Source organism: Solea solea, chromosome 7, assembly GCF_958295425.1.
Source record: "Solea solea chromosome 7, fSolSol10.1, whole genome shotgun sequence".
Classification (NCBI taxonomy): Eukaryota; Metazoa; Chordata; class Actinopteri; order Pleuronectiformes; family Soleidae; genus Solea; species Solea solea.
Genome location: NC_081140.1, coordinates 7,245,457 through 7,271,657, shown reverse-complemented (window position 1 = coordinate 7,271,657; position 26,201 = coordinate 7,245,457). Strand labels below are relative to the sequence as shown.

Here is a 26,201-nt window from a genome sequence, read left to right as displayed (position 1 = left end):
CGGAGCCACTGGAATCGACCATTGGCACCATCTTTTTAGAAAATGTACTCCAATGACAGAAGGAGCCACAGTCCTAACCCTTTTTTCATTAGTAAACCAGTGTCCTCAGATATGAAACTAAAGTTTTAAGTTAAAATCTGTGTTAAATAGCTCTATATTGGGACAACTCTGATCGCTCAGTGAAGGAAAACAGCCAAAAACAATCTTAACTGAAAAAGCTATTCAGAAGATTTGAAAGGATTTGGTTTCAAGTCTTTAGTCTGATTATCTACTACTGAACACTTTCAACTTTTCCAACCCAATAAGAACCAATAAAACGTACATGTTTTTGTATGAATTTGGATTTGTTGACACTGTGCTTTGAACACAACCACTGTGGTGGGAGCAGTGACTTGCCCTCCCCATCAGGTCCTACTCTATCAAAGGCTGAAAAGTGACTAACAGTCAGGAAACTCTTGGCTATAGGGCTATGTAGTACAAACTTGTGATGATTCGAATGATTTACGCTTGGTTAGTGCAGGAGAGGTCGGTGGGAGAGGGTGGGAGTGGTGTGGATGGAATATATATATATGTTGTTTTGTTTTTTTTAATTATTATTTCAGTATAAAAGCTTGAATTCAAGTGTTTTCAATTCACCCCCCCAAGGGAAATCAGAAAAGTATGGAGGTAAACAAAGCCAAGTCAATTAGGCCAAGAGGTAGAGACCAACATGGTGAATGTTTTATATACATATTCACACAGTGTTGCAGTGATGAAATCATTAACACCAACGATGAGAGAGAAAAAGGTTTATCCTTAGATCAACACGTCTGCTGTATAGACAAGATACAGTTAACATGACTGTGTGTTCTTTGAGTTGTTGTCCTCTACACGCCCTAGTTGCAAGTTAAAAATCAAGAAAAATATATACATTTGTATGCAATTTCTAAAAAATAAAATTAAACTTCACCGCCTTATAAATGTGCAGGCTAATACAATTTCTATACAGTGGTATAGTTGTTATAGGTCGGGTGTGTTGATCTGCTTCTCTATTTCACATATGTACAGAATCATACTTTGAGGTGTGAGAAGAATGGCATGCTATAGGACACAAGAGGAATAGAAAACAATTCTAAAAAATATATTAAATATTTGACTTCAAAGCTCTTTCTTTACAGACGGTGTACATGTACGAGGAAGAGCGGGGGGGTGGGCGATACTGGGGGGGGGGGGGGGGGCACTTAAGTGCTGGATTACCATTTAGAAAAAAAACCCACCGAGATGAGACCATATCATAATTTGTACACCATTCATTTGCTACTTCTTTCTGTTTTATGATGATCTGAGTCGGTGGTTCACGCCAAAGCGCACACAGAACTGAAGACTGAACACAGCCGAAGAGTGATATTGCTGGTTTAGTTTAGTTTTTATTTCACCCTGGTTTTAAATCTGTTTTCTCGATGATATTCTGTTCAGAACAGGTTCTGTCATTCTGTCTCGTTTTACCTCACACAGAGAAGAACAAGGAGAGCAGTTGAGGAAAAAGGCAGACTCAAAGGGGAAGACTAACCGTCGCCTTCTGTCAGCTTCCACAGCCACACACTCTCTCTCTCTCTCTCTCATATATATATATATATACACATATATACAAATATATATATATATATATATATATATATTTGTATATATGTGTATATATATATATATATATATATGTATAGGATATACTCATTTCTTTGAAACACCTGGACAACAGCTGTCACTGCAACAAAGCAAATCCTCACCACGTCATAACATAAGAGTTCTGCACTGGGTCACTTATAACTAGGGCTGAACGATTTGGGGAAAGTATCTAATAGTGACTGCAATTGGCCATTACCACTAAACACCATCAAAACATTAAGTAACGCAACGTAGCCGCCTCCATGGAAGAGGAAGGTCAGGAAAAGCTGCTACACCATTAACTACTCTATAAGTTTGAGACATTTATATGTATATATATATATATATATATATATATATATTCCTAAATTTGCCAATTATGTTGTGTTCGTTTGTTCAGCTCTAGATACAGTATAAGTGCGGATGCCGGACAGGTAACGCTACACTGGACGCAGAAGCATTGCAACGTCCACTGCGTCGCTCTCTCTCTCGCTCGCTGCTTGTGCTTGTGCATGTGCAGGTCTGCTCATCTCCTCCTCACTATAAATAACAAACGTGTGTGTGTGTGTGTGTGTGTTCTATGAAGCAAAATTGAGTATACATTTGATGTAATGGTCATAAACACCGCATAGATACAGTTCATACAGTGAATGGAGGAAGATAAGATACACAATTTTCCATTCATCAGAATTTGACCATTTATATCACATATGATAGAATTTTGGAAAAGATGTCGGGGGGGGGGGGGGGGGGGGGGTTGAGTGCTACTATATAAATTTAAGTTGTTATTATTATTGTTATTAGGTGATCAAAGCAGGTGCTTCAGCATGGCACTCATAAAAAACATGATTTGTTAGTATGGTTACTGTATGAGGGGCTTTGCTGCATTTGCACATACAGTGTGGCTCCGGCCTGGACCTTCACAAACGGTTGTCTAAAATGTAAAAGATGTATTTATATAAATAAATTTTGATGGGTATGGGGAAGAACAGTCTGAATACAGACATGCAGTGGGTTGAAAAGTAAGTTTTTGTCTGGATAAATTATGAATTTAAATGCGATTACATGACACCCGGTCAGAAGTTATTGTGAAAGCTTATGACGCAGCTATATTGTGGTTAAAATGTGTGTGTGACGCCGGTCACAGTCCAGATTCGACTTGATTGAGGGTTTGCAAGTTTGTAAAACCTAAGCGGTGCAGGAATTGGTGTCATAGTCAGAAGGTTCCTGGAAAGAAACTAACTCCTATCCCTCATCAGTCTGAACACACCTGTGCTGTTTATCGCTCCAAAGTCAGACTGAGCTTTTTAAACAAACTTTCGATCCCACGTGTGACTTGGACATGTACTCCACATGTCCCAGCTACTCTGGCAAGTCTCCACTTGTTCAAAATGACTAAAATCCCCTTAAAATGTGTGGAACATGACTCAAACCTTGTCATTTATTAGCTTTTCAACTGTAAAACATTGGGAATAAGACCAAAATATCCACTTGAGAGGTTTACCGTGTCATTCTTCTGCTTTGCACAATGAATTGGCGAGCTACAAAGTGTCAAACCGCTATGACGTCGCACTATTTACATCACCATCCAGTCCACACGCCCACTGTGGAAACACAAGCCAGATCGGGGTAAAACCATTCCAAATTGAACTGTAACCGCCTGGTGAGAATGAGTTTTTAGTGGAGCCAATGGATGGATCTAGTTACTGACGATTTCCATGTTCTCCCGACTCTTTGGATTAACGTTTGCTTAGTTTGGCTTTGGAACAGAAATATTTAAGCAAACAAGGGAGTGGCACTGCGGAGGTCACTGTTAGTTTTCCGGCACTTTTGATATTAAGTTAAAGAGTTGCGCAACTAAACTTTAATTGAAGTTTTTGCTCGGTCAAAAGGTTTCAGTCGTCACTATAGTAACCAAACATTATCCTCCAGCCTCTGTATGTACTGTATGTCTGTGCTACTTTGACTTCATTTTGATAACGATAACAGATTTGAATTTATTTATACTGAGAGGACAATGAGAGTGTACGGAACAGAGGTGGCTGTGTGTGTGTGTGTGTGTGTGTGTGTGTGTGTCAGTTTAAACCATAAACGGAGCAAAAAGAGAGAATATGTGTTGGTCCTCATGAAGACTGTGACTAACATTGAGTGGAAATTCAATAGGTAAAGAGGAGAGTGATGAGCGACACTTATCTGCTTAAAATATGTCATTTCGATTGCTTGGAGAATAAATTAGGTTTAAGTCAGTGCATTCTGGAGATTTGGTCAAGATTTGAATCATCTTGTTTGGAAGCAGGATGTAGTATAAGTATAAGGATAACTTCTGATCTGGTTTCCTGCTCTCGTAAACCTTCACAATTCATGTCGGCCACAGCTGAACTGTTAAACCTTTACTTCCAGGAATATACAAACTCAACAACTTAAAGCCATAAACAAGAGGATTCTGCATTATTTCCAAAACAGACACAAAGCATTTGTTGGCATTTCCAAGGGAAAACCTGACTCTTCTTTTACATATTGAGACCGGTTTCTACTTCAGTTCATAAATATTGCGGGGCCTTATGTAGAAACACTTGCATACATTTGTCACTGAAACCATGCAGAAAATGTACTTGCTCTAATACAGTCCCATGTATGTACGTGGACATACACGGAGTTACGTTGCATTACAGTCATCTAAACGTCTTTTTTCATACTTCATTCTGCATCAAGTGCATCTTTTTTTTTGAACTTCCAGTGTTTTTGTTAAAAGTGAGTAACCACTTGGTCCAGGTCTGCTTCTTCAAGCCAGACCACTTGGAACAGGCAGTGTCATCAGATGACACACTCAACCTTTGTCATGTGACCTGACGTGTCCCTCTGAGCATAAATATGTCAAATATGTGCAACTAAAATGTGCAGATGTGCACACAATTTGAATTTTTTGAGCTTCATTTATAAATCAGGCTAATTGTCATTGGCAAATGAACAGTTAAATGAGTGAAAACATGGCCAAATGTGCAGGGAAATACTGTTAACATTTTGCTTTCAATAAGTTAAAATATCTTTATAAAATAGGGAAACTTTCAATAATAAAATATTGTGTTTAACACAATTACAATCGATTGTCTGAACAAGACGCATAAGTTGGGCTAAACTGACCAATGTGGAGATGAAGGTGGACATAGCAAAGCGGACAAGTCTACCTGTATGTTTAATGAGAGAAGAAAACTTTAAATAAACATCTTTTCTTATATGTATTATTATATAGAAAACACAAATGTACTTCATATTATAGACGTGTTAAATCTAAGCTACCTGGAAGTGAGCACATGGGTTTGTTTCACACATTCTGATTTGGTCTTCAGAGCTTTTCTTTCATCATTTGCACACCAAACCGTCTACGACACACCATAAAGCAGTTACCAGTGGACTTGTCCTTGTTTGGGTCACACGTGGGCCAAACACGCGGCACATGTGCGAGTCCTGCTCTCCAGTGAAATGCTACACAGATTATAGGAGGACGCTGAGATGCTCTCTTGTTCCCAGTTTAGCAGCGTGTCAGTTGGGACAGATGATGTCATGCAGCAGCAGCAGCAGCAGCAGCAGCAGCAGCAGCTATTCCCACACCAGCGGAGACGGAGGCATTTCAGACGGCTGAGCCACTGTGGAGCTGTTCAACAACTTCATGTTAGCCTTTCATGCATCTGCTTACTATAGACACGTGAATCGCTGTTACATACATGTCACGCTTCCACAAATAAAATGCAATCATCCCAACTCAATGTTGAGGTTCTTCGACGTGGGGCTGAGATTCACCAAAAACAAAATCTACACCTGTTAACTTAGTGACACCCAAAGATTTCTGTTGCTGAACCTGAAGAGTGTACACCACACTCTCTCCCTGCACCAAAGAGAGAATCAGCGATTTCTCCACGTCTGTACATACTCCACAAGAACAGAGAAATGTGTTCTCTCTCCCAGGGCTGCGAGGAAAGAATGACGTCATTATTTTCTTGCAGCCCTCGTTTGGGAGTTCTTGCCGCTTGTTCTTGCGTGTTGTCCGACAACTATTGAGTGATTGGCCAGAAATTGGTTAATGCAGAGATGTTGTCATTCCCTATGAGAACTTCCCAGGCACTTGGGTTTCTCGTCAAGTATGAAATGTCCTGGCCAGATCTAACTTTTTCTCTGTTCTTGCAGAGTACGCACAGGCCTTTACTTCCACTGCTGCCTAAATCGGTAAGATTAAATGTGCTATTTTGTGACCAGTCACCAGTAATCCGACAACGCCTCTGTCCCCTGAGAGCTAAAACCACTGATTTTCTTAATGGAATTTGGTGTGGGAAAATGAACGATGAGCAAACCTCTATTTCCAGACAGAAAAGTCTTACAGTGACTTAAAGCAGCAAACATATTCTTAAGATCTCATGGACTGTGGTTCCTCAATCCTGGTCCTGGGCACCCACAGCCCTGCATGTTTTAGATGCATTTAAATCAGGTGTGTTAGCAACATCTAAAACATGCAGGGCAGTGGGTCTCCAGGACCAGGATTGAGAAACGCTGCCATAGACTGAAGCAGGCATAGATTTAATTCCGTGAGTCTTTTGTTAAGTGGCTAAAAAAATCTGTTTTTCTCATGCTGGCAGCCATGTTACGAGTGAGAGCCAGTGTCTGGTTCCCAGAAATGGCAGCGCCCTCGGCAGTGAGCTCACCTAAGTGAGTGTTGATAATGTCTCAACAGCTCATGCAACGTTATCACTTTGAAATGTTTCAAACCACATCCAAACTCTTAAAGATTCCTGGTGGGAGTTTTAACTGGGCATAGATATTAGTGATGACAAAATATAAACAGAGCCGCTACAGCTGGCAGCAGAAGAAACGTTCCCAAATAACACGAGCCACATTTCGACCACAAGTAGCAGGAACCTGGAGTACTATGAATTCTTTGAAAGTATGAAATGCTTGCATTTCCGTTATTAATTGAACTCTCTAAATTACCCGGGGGTGAGAGTGAATAATTGTTTGTCTCTATATGTTGGCCTTGCGATGGACTGGTGACCCTCATGTGGAGGATAAAGCGGTAGACAATGAGGTATACATGTTCTCCCATTGCCAGTGGAGATCTTTCTCCAGTCAATAGTGTTCAAAGAAAAAAAAAAAACAGTGTGGTGGTGATGATGATGATTACACTTTTATATCTTTTACTTCAGTGCTTCTTTGCCATGCAAAAAAAAAGTTGCAGACACTGTGACAAGACTGCCAAAAGCAAGTAGTAGGAGCAAAATCCCTCAAGTGACATGGAAGACATGCGTCTATTGTGATTACCATCACAAAAAAAAAGTGATGATAATGGTGAAAATAAAGGAGTTTCAAATTAAACTGAAGCAACAAAGCAAATTCAAATACTAGACATTTAACACGCAACGCAAACTCCTTTCCCAAAAGGTTTTTGAACTTTCAGAAAGTACTACTCCTGCAAACAGTGAACTTTTTGGTGGTAAAACATATAACAAGCACCTCCATTTAGATTCTGGTCCCTCTGGTGGAAACACACACAGTTCCTGTGCCCATGGTCGAAATGCAGCTACTATTATTATTATTATCAGAAAGTAACAACATTACACCTTACCAACATGTATGTCTTGTCACCACACACATACATATTAAACATATACATCATTATCAAGTATACGACCTTTGATACTGTTGTATTATGAATAAAAAGAAAAAGACTCTCTAACCTGATAAAGCTTTTGAAAGCAGCCGACTGAGGGTTAATGCAGAGTGGCACTCGACTCCCCTTCTGCTGCTCCAGAATGAACTGATGGATGATCTCTGTGAGGGAAACAGCACAGAGCAGCAGCAGCAACAACATTAGAGACTTGTTCACTCGATTTTTCACATTTATGGAAGCTAAAATGTATCTTTACGACTGCCATTATCAAACATTTGTGTCAACTGACTTGACTCGCGTGCATCCGAGCAGCAAAGAGTAATCTGCACTGTGAGCAGCAGTTCCTCATCTCAACTGACCTTCACTTAATGAGCCTAATAAGCTTTAGAGGTTCCCTGTAGTGTTTTCAGTCTACTGCTAATGCTTTTTTTTAAAGGACTCCCTCCTGTTTTGTTTGTATCATGCACATACATGAGGATCCATGATCCTTGTTGATGGTTTCCCATGATCAGTGACCTCACAGAGCACACGCTGTTTTGTGCTGCTTTAAAAATCCCATGTAAAACTGTAAAACACAGGGGATTTTGACAAAGGAAAAACGGCAACAAACTCATGAGGACATGAATTAAATTTGTAACAGTTCCATTTTCATTTGTGCTTATATGACCTTAAATGTTTCATAAGCACCATAAAACTGTAAAAACTGCAGAATTAGACAGGTTTTTTATTTGTATCCCACCTGACATAGATATAGTTAGTATATGCTGTACTCTGCATGTATCATTACATTGCAGGGAAACCCTTGAATGAACGTTGTCAGCACAGGTGTAAATGTCAATTTACGCACAGATATGATATTAAAAATGTATATAGTATATATGGAGTTACATACACAATCTTGTAGGATTTGTGTTTACAACTGGTTTTATTTCTATTTTATTTTCCCCCAAAACAACAGAAAACACTGATGTACAACAGATATTTCACAGTGTTGCTTTAACACAGGAACACGGTAAACGTGAGCAGCAGACAAACTCACCTTTGACCTGTCTGACAGAGCTCAGGTTCTTCTCAAAGCCATCGTCGAACTTGAGATTCGTGACAGGCTCAAAGTCACTGGTGTAAACCCGGCCGGAGGACGTGGTGTAGCAGCACTTGCACATGCACGTGTGGTAGCGCAGTCGACCCTCGTCCAGGTACGGGTGAGCCAGGGCGTCCTTCGCTGAAATCCTTTTTGACTGGAGAGCGCACGCACAAACACACACACACACACATGTAAGCAGGCGGAGTTTCCTCACACCACAAACAACATTTATCTGAAAATGAACATTTCTCGCTCTGTATTTCCAGATGTGTGCTATTTTATACATGTGATGAAAACATCAACCAACCCTAAACTTTAGCCCATTGTTTACATTTTGGTCTGTCTTTTATTTTAAGCGTATATTAAATATTATATTATATTTAGAATGACTGACCGGATCGAATACGAGCATCCTGCAGAGGAGGTGGACAGCTTCGTGGGTTGCTTGGCTGGAAAGAGTGTAGAGAACAGGAAGCGATGGCTGCAGACAAAACAAACAACAGATGGTCAATGGATCTGTATTTAAAAGGCACTGTTCTAGTCTGTTCTAAATGACCACTCATTCACCCACTCACACACATTTATTTCATACAGTCCATCTACAGAGCCTGGTCACACATGATATGCAAATCCCTTCTACTCTGTACAAAGGAGGTGGCGGTAAATAAAAATAAAACCACACTGACTTTGCCAAAGCAAATCTGCATCAAGTTTACTTTTCATGTGAAGTTCAACTTTGGCAAAGTCACAGCCAAGACATAGACTCAAATAAACAAACGTTTGAACAAGTCAAGCTTTCGTTAAATGTTGACGATTATGGATCCATTTTTTCATCACACAAATCTGAAGAGAGTGTTTACCTGTTTGTGAGGTCCTCTAAGAATGTGTGCACGAGCACCTTCACATGCTGTCCTCATTGCCTCCATTGAGGGAGTTCCCAGCAGGTCAGTGATTAAATCAAGCTACGAAACACACAGACAAAAGCAATTTAATGATATAAAGCTAATTACATTTAAAGGCTGGATAAAAAAAACTTTTGATTGTCCCACCGATTTCAAAATAGACTGTCCAGCAGAGGGAGCTGTGAGTGCAGCTCGGCCTCAGATCCACTTTGGAGTATTAATAAATGATGTCATGACTTTTGTGTGTTTTGGTTTTTTTTTAATAGTGGAATAAATATCTTCAAAGGCACGGAATATTTGTTTGAATTTTCATCCAAACCAATCTATTTATAAATCACATTTTAAAAAAACAGTATTGGACCAAAGTGCTGCACAGTAATATTTAAATAAATAAATAAAAACATTACCTAGGACAATAACATCTCACCCAGATAGTGAAGAACAGCAGACTCACACTGTCTCGAATGCAAAGGAAAACAGGTGGGTCTTTCAAAGAGATTTAAAATTAGAAAGTAAATGGACCTGCCTAATGTGCAATGGGAGGGCTGCAACTGCAAAAGCCCCTCTGAGCTTCAGCTGCGGTTTAGGAACAACAAAGACCAAACTGCAGAAGAACATTATGGCAGCAGCAAGTCAGAGAGGTAGAGCGGAGCAAGGCCATTTAGACATTTATACACGTCTGTGTGTCCTTGTTAAAACGGCGAATGGCAGCATTATGGACGAGCTGAAAGCGAGAAAGGGAGGCCTGGCTAACCCCAGCATAAAGGACAGTACAATAGTCACAGTTGTGATATCGGCTGAACCTATTTAGTGTTGCCTGACTGGGATTTGAATGGATCGGAGTGCAGTCCTTGTTTATACTTTAAATATAAAGCCCATACTGTAAATATTCTGGAAACTGTCAAAAATGTACATTCTATTTATAACTTTTTGTAGTCGTATTGTTAATATCTTTCTATATTGTACTTTCTTGGAAATGCATGTTTATTATCTATAATCTGTCTGCTGTGACAATGTTAATTTCCCCACTGTGGGACCGATAAAGGTCTTATCTTAAAGAGAAAAAAGCTACAAGGAGCATTGTGCGGGCCCTCGCAGCCACCGTGCTGCCAGCAGGTGGCGCTATGCCTATTTTCATGCGTTGGTGATTTCTGGCCAGGTCTCTTATGTCACATATACTGTAAAGTTTTGAGCCGATTGATGGTGAAGTTACGGCTCACTTCCTGTTTTGTCCGTTCTGATGTTTTTTGAATCTGCAAGACTGTGTTTTTCATGTTTAAGATAATCATACTCCCAAGAGTTTGTTCATTTAAAACCTGCAAATCGCCAAGATGGACGCCAAATTCAAAATAGCTGACGTCCTGTTGAGTCGAGGCCATGGTTCCACATGTTTCCACCAAGTTTCATGAACTTAGTTTCAACTTTGGGGGCGCTATTGAGTCATTTTGCACCACTTTTATGCATTCCCCTTACTTAATAAAACATTTTCATCAGTCCACTAGGTCCTTGCACCACTGTGTGAGTGTTCAGGCCCTAAAAACACTGAGGTGTGTAAAACTGTTCCAACTGCCTTCAGACCAGGTTATTAGTGGTCAAAGCTGGCTTTACCTGCTGAATGGGACTTTGGGCTTGAAAGAGGATGCGTCTGCCCAGCAGCTCGGCGAAGATGCAGCCCACAGACCAGATGTCGATGGAGTTGTGGTAGTGGCGACTTCCCATGAGTATCTCCGGAGCCCGGTAGTACTGTGTCACAACTTCCTGAGTCATGTGTCGTGACTCGTCCGACTCCTCCACTCGAGCCAGACCAAAGTCACAGATCTGAAAGACATTTTTCTCAGATTTCACAAATACTTTGACACCGTCTTCTCATCTTCTTTTTAAATGTGACACGTCTAAGAAAACATCTCCATCTTGCTTAAAATAAAGCGACTGTGTTACATCATAGCTCCCACACAGGCTATACTGGGAAGTTCACCCATGGATATCAACAGCCTACATTTACTCTGTCCCACACAAACAAAGGTGAAAGTCAGAATTTACACGGTTGTATTTTTGAGTAGCGGAAATGTCTCATCATGACTGAGTCACAGTATATGTAGAGACTTTAAAGTTTAATTTTCACGCTGAAAATAGGTCTTAATCGACTGAACTACACAGTTACAAGTATTCCTCGTGTGGGATTTGAACATAAAGAATTTAGCCACTGTGTCAGTGAATGTGACAGAATGTGACACAGTTTACAATTACAGGTGAAGAAGCTAAATCAGCCTTTTTGGATTGTTTGTCATCCAAAAATGATATGTTGAATGGAGAGCTGGGTTCCAAGTCAGACTCAGGCATGATTAGTGCCAGACCTGTTCGAGTTAGACATCAATTAAAGCTGCAGTGTGTAACTTTTGGTGATTTACCGTTACTTGTATGCTGGGTCAAGCAAACCTTTTAAGTCCTGACCGAGGGAGCATTTGTTTGTATACAGCACCCATGCAGGTTGCGGGTGGGAACGAGAAGCCTTTATCATGTCAAACTGCTGAACGAGTGAGTTTTTTGAGCAGGAGAATTAACTTTGTGGGCACGTCTTTGTGTTTTCAGTCCGATTCCAACCTGTTTGTAGCCGTCTTGCTTTACTAGTGCAAGAGGTGGCCTCTGTCTGTCTGTCTTGACATAAAATTAATCACTTCGTTATCAGCCATTTAAGATATTTGAATAGCATTCACGGGAGAGCTGCACAGCACAACTCACTGCTAACCAGACATGGACTGTTTGTCTGGTTAGCCCCATATGAGAAATAATATGAATGAAGACTCTGATATGAGCGACAAATCCAAATCCACCAATAAGGCTTTCGGTGTCAACATAGCAAACACTAGTAACCACCAAGCTCCCAGCAGAACTAACAGGCTTCAGTTACCTCTGAGATTGAAGATTGAGTCTCTAACACACACACACACACACACACACACACCTTGAGCACACAGTTGCTGTTGACCAGGAGGTTGCCAGGTTTGATGTCTCTGTGTAGAATGCCAGCAGAATGAAGGTATTTCAGTCCTGGTGGTTGTCATGGTGGATGAGTAAGAGACGAAACAAGGGGAGATTACATCAGACATCACTTGTGCAACAAACAGGTTCAGTGATTTTACTGGTGATTACAGACCAGCGGGCAGACATTAGACTACAGCTGTTATTAATGACGGTCCAGAACAGTGCAGTCAGTGTGGTGTGTGTGTGCATGTGTGTGTGTGTGTGTGTGTGTGCCAACACGGGGGTGAAGACGTATGAGGTGAGGCAAATTGAAATTATAATATATACTCAATAACGACAAGTCTATTAATTGGGCATAAGCTAGATCCTCTTGATCATGGCAATCGATGTCAATCGGCACTAATTGACAAAGTTCAGTTGATGGAACTGATGTTAGGTCTATGGCTTCAAGGGATAATTCAAGTTTTCTGAAGTGTGGTCGATTGAGGAACGGACATAATCAGCATCTTACAACCAGCTGACAGTGATGTGCACATATCCTGTGTCTGAGAAAACATGGCTGCCAAAGAGACACCAGGTAGGACGGATTTTACCAAATAAAATTCACACCAGCTGAAGTGTATATGAATGTGCTGCCACATTGTCTCTCCAACCAGGCAACCACACCAAAGTCCATAGAGAAAATCAAAGATTTGACATCACAGCACAGGGATTTGCTGATCCACTGCAGCCTCCATCAGCACATTCAAATTAGATTCATTTTAGATTATTACATTTCTTGATGTTTTCACTTGATGCTCCAACAAAGGTTTTAACTGAACACCTCCAACCGGCTTTTACTGTCACCCTGACTGATTTATTCTTACATTCACTTGGTTCATTTTCTCCATGTCTGTACGTATGTTTCTATGTTCACACGGAGACAGTGACTGACTACCAATCACACTGTCTGCCACAAAAGAAAAGTCTAGAGGTGAGCGACACAAGCAAAGTGTCAAGATATGGGGCGTACAAAGCATAATTAGACCTGAGAATGTGTCAGTTACTTCATATAATTACATTCAATAATGTAAAATCCTTCATCTGTAAAGATCCTGAATTATCCCTATAAGAATAGGCTTGTTAAATACCAGTTGGTGCAACTGGCCCCAGGTGACTTGGACCAGAAATATCTATGAGGTTTAAACAGGGTGAGAAAGCTTATTTGACATTTACAACTCAGAACATATTTATTTAAAAGGTCGCCCTATATTTAACAACCACAATTTGTGCCGCCACCACAAGTAAATTCATTTTTAAACACACATCTGACAAATAGTCTTCTGCTAATGAAAAGAAATGAAGGTTCAGTTCACAGTTTGAATCCTATTTTTTCTGCAGGGCTGAATATTACATGTAAAATTCAGTCAATTTACAATTGTGTGCATGGTTCATTTGTTCACAAGTGATCTGATTACAAGTGTCCACAAGGAGACATTCATGACACATTAATGCGTCACGCTGACACCAGGTTTGGACAGGACATTGGTTGTTGTAAAAAAAAAAAGACCATTTCATGGACTTCAGTAAATAAATAAATGGAACATAAATGGGAAAAAAACATACCCCGTAGAATCTGATACAGAAAGACTTTGGCATGATCTGAGCTCAGAGGCTGCGGTGATACGATGATCTTATGGAGGTCACTTTGCATGAGTTCAGTCACCACGTAGCTGACCAACGGAAATTAAGGATAAACACATGGCAAAGCACACCAGCATCATGACAAAAAACACAGGAAGGTAAAAGCACCGACAGAAGTGTGGGTGACTGTGACTCAGGAGGTAAAAGCAGCTGCCAACTCATCACAGGGCTGGCACGTCAATCCCAGGCTCCTCCAGTCCCTATATAGAGACGCCAAACCCAACACTGTCAATGATGATGCACTGACCACATCTAAACATGTGAGATAAGGTACCTGGACATAACAGCAACAGCCTTGTCAGTGCAGTCAGTCCCTTACTCTGGCTCTAATCGCCATCTTATTGGAAGCTTTTCAGCCAAATCAGCATAATAGATGGGCAGCAGAGGCCAGCAGCAATTAGTGAAAGAGTAATCCTTGAGTGAATTACAGCACACAAAGGCAAACAAATGTAAATGTTACCCTGGTCACCTCTAGAAGACAACGTTTTAAAAAGAAAGGATTATGATAAATTACTACTGGAATCCTTTTTATCAAGCACTGATAAAGGATACATTTCCTCAAAGTAGTCGATGTGTGGAGGTTGTAGTATGTCCAGAGCAGAGAGAACCTGAGGAGGAAGGTAAAGCCATAGTCAGTGATTCTCCTTCATACTTTTCCTTGTGCCATGTGCAAGCATCATTCATGAAAGACTTCATTCACCTATTTTCTCCTATTTAAAATGTTCTTTCTGACATGAACATGAACATTCACGGTTACAAAGTTACTGTACTTGAAGGACAAAATTCACATATCTGTACTTTACTTTGTTATTTATATTTCTAGTAACTTTTACTCCACTAAATTTCCTCTAACTGTCTTTGTTGTTGTTTCTAGTCTTGATGAGGCATGGGGTTAAGTGGCTCAAGGTGGCTACTTATTGTAAGTCGCTTTGGATAAAAGCGTCTGCTAAATGACATGTAATGTAATGTAATGTAATGATATGTAATGTAATGATATGTCAAGGACACATAGACTCGCAGAGCCAGGAATTGAACCCACAACCTTCCCCCAACCACTGAGCTACCATTGGTCTATCCGAGCTCCTCACTTGTAGTAGTGAGATCATTTTATATCAGAAAATCACTTTTGACACTACAAGTACAGAAAATGTCATATACTTTAAGACTTTTACTTAAGTAATATTAAGATAAAAAATTACTTCCTTTTTAGGCACTTTATACAAGACTGCTAATGGAATGTAATACACGCATTGCAATTTTGAATAAATACATCAGGAATCATTATTAGTGAGAATCATTTAAACAGAATATTGAGAGCCAGGATACTTTACAGGAAGCGACTTAACCCCGCCTCCACCTCGCTGAATGCATGCGTGCTCTCCCGCAGCAGGGGATACAAATCCTGTCGGGGATAACACCTTTGCACGACAATTTGCAATGCCAAGCTTTGGAGAATATCTTTGTAACTCAATCCTGACCCAAAATAAAACTCTCACACTATCTCTGTCTATCATCCCGCACTTTACTTGTGCAGCTCTCAAGGTAATTCATTAGAATGTTATTAATATTATGTGGCATCACTCACACAGTGTGCACATTGTACAGGACATGCTGTACTTTATGGACTATTTAATACTCTTGCTCTCTAACAATAACCTGCTGTAAATGTGAAATTGTTTGTAGAGCTGAAACAATTACTCGATTACTAAATGAATCGTTAACTATTTTGACAATCGATTCATCGGTTTGAAGCTGTTTTCGTGATTAAAACAAGATTTCCGATTGTTTCAGCTTCTTAAATGTGAATATGTTCTCCTTTATTTGCTCCATATATCTCCACAGAAATCATTTAAACTGAATCAATTTGGTTTGTAGACAAAACAGGACATTCGAGAACGTCATCATTTCCAGGTTTGACAAGCACTGATCAACGTTTTCTGACATAAATAATCCACAGTAATAAAATAAAAGTAATCGTTAGTTGCAGCCTGAATGTCATAATCAGAGTTCAGTATATGTTCATACATTGGCCTCATGTAAGATTTTCATTTTCTTATCTTAAAATTTTCTTTGCCATTCAGCAAATGTGTCTACCTTCAGTAAAGTGTGGAAATAACGTGTATAAACATGAAGAATGTGTTCACAAGGATAAGTTTGCTCATAGACGACAGGTGGCCCTCTGGTGGACACACAAGAGAATACACATTTCAGTCACTTCTACATTGGCTTCAACTGCCAGCCCCAGAAACTACATTCATTTTAACATACAGTCTACGATTGTGTGTCTCATGTGAAAGGAAATGATCTGGACTAACTGCAATGATGAGCAATATGACATATTCAGTGTCAGTGGTAAACCTGACACTTCACATGGATAGGATGACAACTTCCTGAGTGGTTTTCTTTGTGTGAACGCTGCTGCCTCACACTGGATGTGTGTGACGCACGCCTTGGTCTCAGTGCATCTCTGTTATTTTATAATCTGGACAAACATGTTAACTAATGAGACCGTTCACGCTGCCCGCGTGAAATGAGCGGAGCCAAGCAGCTATTTTTGGGAATAGACCCATCACCTATTATTCACACCCACATGAGTCACAGCAAAAATTGAAAATGATCTTTTATCACAGTTTCAGCATTTATATCTATATCAAATGTCTTGTTCATGTTTCAAAGTAAAAGCACAGGGGCATTTCAGTTCCTTGATTCTCAGTCGTACCTTACAGACAGACTTTCTCATATATACTTCCTATTACACACAACTCAATTTATAGACCACTTTACCCCATCAACACATATTTACATATTTACAGTATTTTGCAATGCCTCAACACAACAATGTGTCTGGCTTTAAACGCGACCATTTCCATTCACCGTCCTGATTAAACTGCTGTTCTTTATCCTTATATTTATGTATTTCAAATTTGCATTTTGTATGTTCTTTTAAACTGATTTATGTTTTTACTTTAATTCATCTGTTAGACTGCTCCATAACTTAACCCCCGAGATTGAAACACACATGCTTTTTAAAGTTGAGTAAAAGTCCAAGTATCTTACCAGAAAATGACTTTGGTAGAAGTTGAAGTCACTTTTTTTAATATTACTTATGTAAAACGCTAAAAAGGTATATGACAAAAAGTTTTACATGTAAAAGTATTAAAAATGCAAGGAGTTAGCCATGATAGCTCAGTGGTAGGGTGCATTGTCTTTCAACTGGAAGGTTGTGGGTTCAATTCTTGGCTCTGCTAGTCTATATGTGTGGATGGGGATGAATGATCTTATAAAGAGCTTTACAGATGCAGACCACTTCCAACTCTTCTTCTTCTAGTAGTAGTGAGTAAAAGTACAAGTTGCTAGAAATACAAATAAAGTACAGATACGTGAATTTTGTACTTAAGTATAGTAACAAAGTATTTGTACTTTGTTACATTACAACACTGCTGACTCTTTAAGTGGGTATCTAAAAGTATATTTTATTGATTTCAATGTTAAACTCCATGTTGCCTTTGTTAGGTGAGCAGGAGACGTGCACCCAGTCTGAACACAAGACTCCCAGCAGACGCAGCAGACGCAGCACTGCTGCCGTCACACACACACACACACACATCCAGGGCTCAGGACTCACGGAACTTCACGTCACGTGAGAAGCGAGTGTACAGATGTGTTGGCAACACTGCCGCGTACTTACGTTCTCATGTTTGAAGAAACACAGCATCTTCAGCTCCCGAAACACCCTCTTACAAGATACAAGGTTTTGGAAGACATTGGGCATCTTTTTGAGAGCAACTCGCTTTCCATCTCTCGGGTCTGTCACTGACCTAGATGAAGAGCACAGACATCAGAAGTCAGATAGAGATAGAGGGACTTTCATGTAGCACTGGAGCTGTTCACTGTGTTCACTGTGTTCACTGTTATTACAGTGTGTATAAACGAACTTTAGCCCACACTAACATATGTGGTTAGATAGGCAGAATAGAATGTCAGGGACACAGGTATGCCCTATGTCAGCTGCACATCAAGTGGATGGAGATGAATGAATGAAACAAAAATAAATATATAGTAGGGTAAGAACTCAGCTGCACTTTTTCTGTGTCCGATACATAACCTTGCATTTCTTCTGATACAGACTTCTTTGTACCTCTTTTAGACACCTTGGCTGTCAAAAAGATATTTGGGCTGTTGCATTTACGACCTACCTACAGTATAACCGGCCATTTTTTTTTGTATTTATTTATTGTTTAATGTGGGAGCTCTTTCACGTGTCTTTTTGTAGAGCTGTCCCTTTCATTTTACCTTGAGTGATTAACTGAACTTTCGAACAAAACAACTCACTAGTCTTTGAAGATACACAGTCTCTGTAATAGATTACTAGTGATGACAATGTCCATCAGATCAAGTCTGATCCCCATGTGTTTTGTGTACTCAACCCATTTTAACCACATCCTCTTAAATGTTTCCGTTTTACATATTTCGTAAATTATTTTAAGGCAGTCTTAAGTTACAAACAAAAAAGTAATATTTTCATTAAGTATTTCTCAACCTTAGTCTTAATAATCTGCGTTACCGTACCCATATACATTGTCAAAGCATCAAATCTCTTCTGAGCTAACTTGAGTTAAGAGTTCTGTAAGCCTTTATGTAATCTTGATATTATTTTACATCCGTTCCCTTTCTCTGACATTTGAAGAACCAAACGATTACTCCATTAATCAAGAAAATAATTGGCAGATTAATCGACTATGGAAATAATCGTGAGTTGCAGCCCTAATCCCAAGCAATGAAGCTGCATATCAACTAAGTGCAGTTGAGCTCGCCACAGTAAGGTGTGGAGGGGGAAACCCCTATTTCTGCTCATGGGTGGGTTAGACTGAATGGCAATAGTTTCATCAGGTATGTAAAGCATGGCATCATGCAAGTGTGACACAGTGACACACACCAATAAATTCAACAAAGAGGAACGTTTAAGCTCTCTGTCTGTCATAATGCATCTCTGGTGACCCATGGACAGCCTGCAGTATTTCTAACTCTGACCTTTAGGTGCTTGACCACCATAGGTATCCCAACAGAAGGATACAAAGGGTGGGATGGTAGTTATTTTGCAATTTTATTAACAAATACATAGTTAAAACTGATTAATTTTGGTTTGAGAACACTAAGGATGGGGGGGGGGGGGGGGGGGGGGGGGATCGAGTGACAATGAAATATCGCAATATTTTCTTTTTCGGCATGTAATTTTTTTTTTTACTAATGTTCCAAATAAACATTAAAGTTTCTGTGGCTTAGCATAAAGAAATATCAATTGACATTTTAGTCCACTAAGTGTTGCTAAGTGCTCACTCTAACTAGAGCTGTTGTGTGAGAAAATCGCAAAATATGATTTTACGTATGTACGTAGTACATCGCAATGTCGTGATAATATCGCGCCATGATTTAAATATCGTGATAATATCGTATGGTGGTGCCTCTGGTGATTCCCACCCTTAGTGACCACAATAATTGGGAACATTTGGGAACATCATCATTTTGAGAACTGACCAACATTTTTCAACATTGTCCAACATTTTGTGGACCAAACACTTGATTAATCAAGAAAATAATGAACAGATGAATCATCTATGAAAACAATCATTAGTTGCAGCTCTAAATAATAGTTGTATAGCTTTCCAAATTGAACCACTGTGCAATTAGTGCTTTAGTACCATAGAAACCACTGGAACCTGTATAAAAATGTACTGTTTTCAAATCAAGAGTCCATTCATACACTTCCCCGTCATATGTTAAGCTCTGAGTTCAGGATGTCTTTTACGTGACTTCCTATGTTGCAATAGGGTTTACAAAAGTGTCAGGATGATAGCAACTAGGGCTGAACGATTTTGAATAAATATCTAATTGGGATTATTTTGACAGTAAATGCGATTGCGATGAGAGCTGCAACTGACGATTATTTTATTTTCGAAATCTGTCATGAATATGTCAAATATTGTCTCGATTAATCGAGCAATCGCTTGGTCCATAAAATGTTTTCATTGGAATAAATACATGATTACTGTGTGATATTTATGCAGATTGGTGAGACACAAGGATATTATCTTCAGTCAGTAGAATAAGACGTGTATAGATCAAGACAATAATTATCCTGAAATTATATTTTGACACACATTTTGGCTTTAACAAAGTAGAAAGTAGAAAATTGCAGTAGGCTGTATTGAAATTAACTCTAGAACTGTACTTCCAAAGAAATCCCCTCTCCCTTTGAACATGAAAGAAACAGTTTTCATGCTCTTATGGCATGAACGACACAAGCACCATATCACTATCACATTTGTTTTGGTCCAACAGTCCAACACTTGGTAGTTGAGCATGAATTGGATGAAAATAAAAGAGTTTGACGAGGAAAATGTGACGATAATATTAGCCTGTGCTGGGCTTTGTCCGAGTAGCTCGTCTGGTGATTAGAGAGGGAACGGTAAAGTGTCGGAACGGCAGCACGAGAGCCGCGCGAAGAACACAGCAGGTTTTAAGTAAGAGCATTTCAACTCCAAACACCAAAGCCCTTCGACTAAAACCTTCAGTGAACCGCTTCAAATTGGATCAGTGAAGAGACACAGATGGCAGAGCACTAAGCTCAGTCTCACAGACGGACGCTATGGTTTATATGGATAAACTGAGGGTTTCCTTCTGTCAATTTCTAGCTTTTGTAATTGTTCCGTTGTTTATTGCCTCAGTTTTTCCGTTGTACTGTAAGTGTAAGTGACTGTAAATCATGAACGTTTATAATACAAAAGCAGCTTTTCTGCCACGTTGAGTTACATTTCCAAAGCGCTGATTCCATCGTCATCCTCATTAACTACACTTGTGTCATACACAACACTCTGTTATCATTTTGTAGACTGTTGTGCTGGTATTTAATAGTTTGTGTTAGTGGTTATTCAGTTACTTGTGATGACTTTTAGTTTTGTCATTGTTTCTAAAAAAGTTATGAATGTAAGTAGGTTTTCACAGTAATTCCAGTAAGACACCTTATTGCATATTACTTTCACACTCTAGTTTTTATAGACAGTCTACTTAAAACAAACGAAGCAGGCAAAATGCCTGTTTCCTTAGAATGGTGTCATTAAGCAGTGACTCAGAGGAGGAGTCACTTTTTTTTGGTGCCCAGAGGAAGTGTAGAGGTGTCATTTTCTCTGAGATCAATTCATTTACATTCAACTGAAAGGTTATTATGGAAAACTGATCAATAATGACAAAACACCCTGCCTAGTGTACCTTTATTTGTGGTTTTAAACGTCTCTAGGGACCGATGACAGCAAACACTTAAGATTTCACACATCTGAAGCTAAACATTCCGAGTCATTACGTATTATGTGTTTTATTACTGCAGCAAGACTTGTTTTGAAAAACTGGAAGAACGCCACAACCCCAGAACTCAGTGAATGGGTGACATGACTGAAACTGCTTCTGTGAATATTCAATAGCGAGAGTGAATAATGTACCAGGGGGACACATAAACATGTCAGGCATCATTTCTTGCTGTACCTCAGCGGCACAGCGCACTTAAGGACTGTGAGAGAATCTATTTCAGATAATAATTTAAGTTTCCTCCCATTCTGAGTCTGTATCTTTGACTATAAACTATTTATATATAAATGAGAAAATCAACAGAAAACTCAAACCACAAAAAAGTGAGTGATAATCAAGTGTCTTAGCACGATATACAAACATGTTATGACCATTTTATTAATACAAATATCAGTCAACTACATGGCAGGGACTCATTTGTGCACGTGGACATGGTCAAGAAGACCCGCTGGAGTTCAAAACAAGCATCAGAATGAGGAGGAAAGGGGATTCAAGTGACTTTGAATATGGCATAGTTGTCGGAGCCAGACAGCTGGTCTGAGTATTTCAGAAATGATCTACTTATCTACAGGGATTCTCATGCACAAACACCTCAACCAACAGTAAGTCAACCATCCAGTCACTATAGGAGAAGGAGACCATCTCTGAATGCACAACCGTGTTTAAAAATGCAAAGGAAAACTAACTGCACATTTTGAAGTCTTGAGTTTTGCTATTTGACTGCCGTCATAACAGTTTTTACACCCAGAAGTTTGAAGACTTGCAACCAGGCACCTGTTGGATCGCAGTCATATTTGCTTTGCTGTGTCACCTATGTCCGCCTAACGCTGAACATAATTTACAAAACTCACACCAGGTTAGGTTAGCAGGCAATTAAAGAAGACCAGACACTAACAGCGGAGACCACTATCTCCTCGGGAAAATGTTTGCTGACATTATAAATCAAGTGAGAAGTAGAAGCTCATTTCCACACCATCGCACTTCTTGGGCCTTAACTTTTAAAACCAAAAGACTACGTCTATTTTTAGACAGTCTATGTTTGAACTGCGAAGCAGAAAAACACAAGTTATAAGTCACAATATACCTTAAGAAGTGAAGAAAATCATATAATTGCAATAGTTATTAACTCTGCCAAGAGGATTGTGTTTTCAGCTCCTTGTCTCTGTTTGTCTGAGAGCAGCATAACTCAAAATGTGTGTGGGAATGTAGGTGATGGCCCGAAGAAAAACAATGGTGAGGTTTTTGGTGGGGATCTGGATATTGATCCAGGTTCAGGGATTTTTTTAAATAGAACTGTTAACCCTGTGGGATAGGGGAGTGCACTGTCTCTGTGGGAAACTGATATTATATTATATATATATTATTCTAGCTGATATTGAATTATTTCCTGGCACTAAAGCAGTGCACTTACCAGACAACACCAAACGCTCCGTAGCCGATGGGCCTGTCCGGCTCTATGTCCAGCTGCGGCTGCTGCAGGTGGTGTGTGTGTTGATGCTGCTGCTGCTGCTGCTGCTGATGCTGCTGCTGCTGCTGCTGCTGGTGGTGATGATGGTGATGATGGTGATGGGCTTTGACAGCAGCGGTGGCTTGAACCTGCGCAGGAGCAGCAGCAGCCGCCGGCCCCGGGGCTTGTCCCGGGGCGGGGGAGGGAAAGTAGGGCTGCTGCTGGCCCGGGTTGAGCATCACTGCTGCGGCTGCAGCGGCGGCAGCAGCAGCCGTGGATGTGTGCTGCTGTTGCTGCTGGTCCGTGTGCACGGCGGCGATGGCGGCGGAGCCCGGATGCTGCTGCAGGTGATGCTGGCCTGTGTGGTGATGGTGGTGCATGTGTGGGGCTGGGAGGTGCTGAAGCTGGTGGTGATGCGGGTGTGGGTGATGGACAGCCACGGCCGAGGAGCCACCATTGTAAGCGGCCATCATTTTTGGAACATTTGCAGCCACTGTGCTGCAAAGAGCCATTCACTGATGCTCACACAGCCCCAGTCAGTGTCTGCTGCTGCTGCTGCTGCTGCTGGAAGTGATGCTAATGACTAAGCTCAACACTCAGGAAACTTGGAGACAACATAGTTACAGAAAACACTCACAATGTCTATGTGGTGCAGCTGCTGCTATTTCCTTAAAGAAGCCACTATATCATAACACCAACAAGAATGTGACTACAGCTGCAATGACCAATAGATTATTGATCGATTACTGAATTAATTGCTAAACTATTTTGACAATCATGTGAGGAAATTTGTTTTTATGAAATAAAACCTAAAACTTTATCTCCATTTGAGGATGTTGTCATTTTGACGTTTGGGAGACAATGATTATCACTTTCTGACATGTTTGTGGATGAAGCAATAAATCATTAAATCTAAACAACAAGGAATATCAGCAAATGAGTTGCAGGCCTTAAATGTGACCCACTTGCTTTGCCTAAAGATGATGATGATGATGATGATGATCCAAAACAAACTAAAATAACAACCTGCACCCCCTTCAGAAATGAAAGCCAGTTGCCCCTAAATGCTCCTCATGATACCGGAGGCGCCCTCCTCCTTCCTTCTGATAGAAGTGTGATGTGGGGCTTGTCACATGGGAGGAGGCAACATCTTTTTTGATATGGTCCAAGCTGGCACACACTGCTGCTGCTGCTGCTGCCGCCACCTCTAACACCTCCAACACCACCAGCTCCAGCAGCAACGGGGCTGGAAATCTCATCCAAAGTGAATTGTCCCTGTCAGTCAGCCGTGTGCTCTGTAAACAAGGCTAATCTCCGGGGCCGTAATTACCACTGCTGCTGCTGCTGCTGATCCGCTGCAGAGTGAGGAGGTGTTTCCAGCTCAGGCCACAGTACAGCAGGCAGAGGCGGGCACACAGGGAGGCCCAGGCCGCGGCAGGTCCACTGCGCTCACATATTACTCCAGCTGCGATCCTCCAGAACACAAACCAGCCATCACTGACACACAGAGGCGGCGAGAGAAGAGCTCACACACACGAAGGCTGACACACAACTTCTAATCCCCATGGACAGAGTCTGTGTCCTCCTGCAGATCACTTCCACGGGAGGAGGAAGAGACGGAACAAGAAGAAGAAAGCAACAAAGTTAAATCCTTTCGATGCGGAATAATCTGTGCCAGGAGGACCAGAGGAGGAGGTGGTGGTGATGGACCTGACAGCTCGGAGCTAGCAGAGAGAGAGAGAGCGAGAGCGAGAGAGAGAGAGAGCCGTGCGCCGCATCAACACAGCCAGGCCTGCGGGGTTGAACTCACCGCTGCGCGTCACTTTGTGTCCCACCACTTTCCCCCTGTCTGCTGCTAACGCTAATGCTAACGCCGCCGCCGCTGCTGCTGCTCCCTCCCCGATTCGATCAAACTATCGATCACAAGGCATCGATGAGCAGAGGATCCAACATGGTGAACAAATCGCGAGCTACTCGGAAGTGAGATTATGCGCGACGGACAGCCAATCAGCGCGCGCCCTGCGCTGACATCACGGTCAATCTGTGTGATTGTCACCGCGCGCGGCCAGTGTTGCTGCTGCTGCTGCTGCTCCCTGTGCGCACGCACACGTTGTATTTGTCATTATTATAATCCATTACATGATGATCATTATGAGTACTTCATGTTATTATAATAACTGGTACATTCTATATTCACAACCAAATATATATAATTACAGGTTCCTCCACAAGTTGCATCTATTCTACTAATTATTTAATCTGTGATGGTAAATCCAGTGTTTACAGTTTATCTATTTATATGATTTCTTGAGATTAAACTATTTTTAGTCCAATTTGGAATTTATCAACGGGGTTGCCAACAAACAACTATCACACACAGAATATATTACTTGATCATTATGAGTATTTGCTAATTGTATTATAATTTCTGGTCAATTCTGTCTTCACAAGCACATAATTGCAGGTTTACTTCTATTCTACTAATTCCTTAATCCAGATGTCTCAAACTCACATGCTGCCCCCCAGTTGATATTCTGTGGTCCTACACTTACTTTAAAGTTATAATGAAAATTGGCCTGTCAACAATATTTCGTAATAATAATAATAATAACAATAACAATACTACATTAGGTTACATTCATCACATTATTAAAATATGTTATTATATACAAGCTTGTCTAGTGTTTAATTACAACTGCCTACATGTTATTATCGATAAGAAGAAAGACCATTTAGATTGTATTTTATTCCTGATTGTTTTTTTATTTATAGATTCATTTTTGCATCATCATCATTATCATCATTGTGTTGTTTTTTGTGAACTATATCTCAAAACAAACACTTTTAATTTGCAATATCATGATGGATTATCAAGATACAATGTTAATGTAAAATCACTGAATAGTTAATTTTTCCCCAAACTGTTTTTCAATTGACCAGCCCTTCTTTATTTTTATTTCAGTTATTTATTTATCTTTCTCTTATATTCTTTAATAACTGTGATCACTGATACATTTATTCTCATGCTTTCAGTGCTTCAATCTTGGACTTAATTTGTAGTGACCTCTAGTGACAAGACTGCGAATTGTAACAGAGAAATGCTGCCCATGCTCAGTCCTCACTTTCCTAAACACTTCAGGCAACGATACAGTGGACCGGCAGGTGTAGAAACATGGTCGTGTAAGATGGTGGCCTTTGTAAAGCAAGCCCCTTGTCTTAAGTACATTTAACATACTAACTGTAAGGATACAAAAACCAAACATTTTCAATTTTAAAGTGATAACAAACTTTCTTATTGGTGTGTGTGGTGTAGTGTGGTCAGTTTGTCAGTTAAAAACAAAGACAATATATTTCAACACGACTAACAATGAAGTCCGACAGATCTAAAACAACTGACTGTGTCTCTTTCTCTTTCTCTGTCTCTAAACGTCATTCAGGAATACTGAC

The 26,201-nt window shown here is 40.3% G+C and overlaps 1 protein-coding gene across 1 annotated transcript; it reads right to left on the bottom strand.

The window, feature by feature from the left end:
• Nucleotides 1–1,674: 1,674 nt before the first annotated feature.
• On the bottom strand, nt 1,675–25,385 carry nlk2 (nemo-like kinase, type 2). Its single transcript, XM_058633298.1, has 11 exons — nt 22,719–25,385; nt 17,637–17,766; nt 14,501–14,556; nt 13,871–13,977; nt 12,246–12,331; nt 10,892–11,101; nt 9,242–9,343; nt 8,776–8,862; nt 8,337–8,535; nt 7,365–7,458; nt 1,675–5,293 (listed from the first exon to the last, which is right to left on the bottom strand). Exons 1-11 carry the CDS (start codon nt 23,264–23,266, stop codon nt 5,239–5,241), a joined length of 1,674 nt encoding a protein of 557 aa, XP_058489281.1. The 5' UTR covers nt 23,267–25,385; the 3' UTR covers nt 1,675–5,238.
• Between the last annotated feature and the right edge of the window lie 816 nt (nt 25,386–26,201).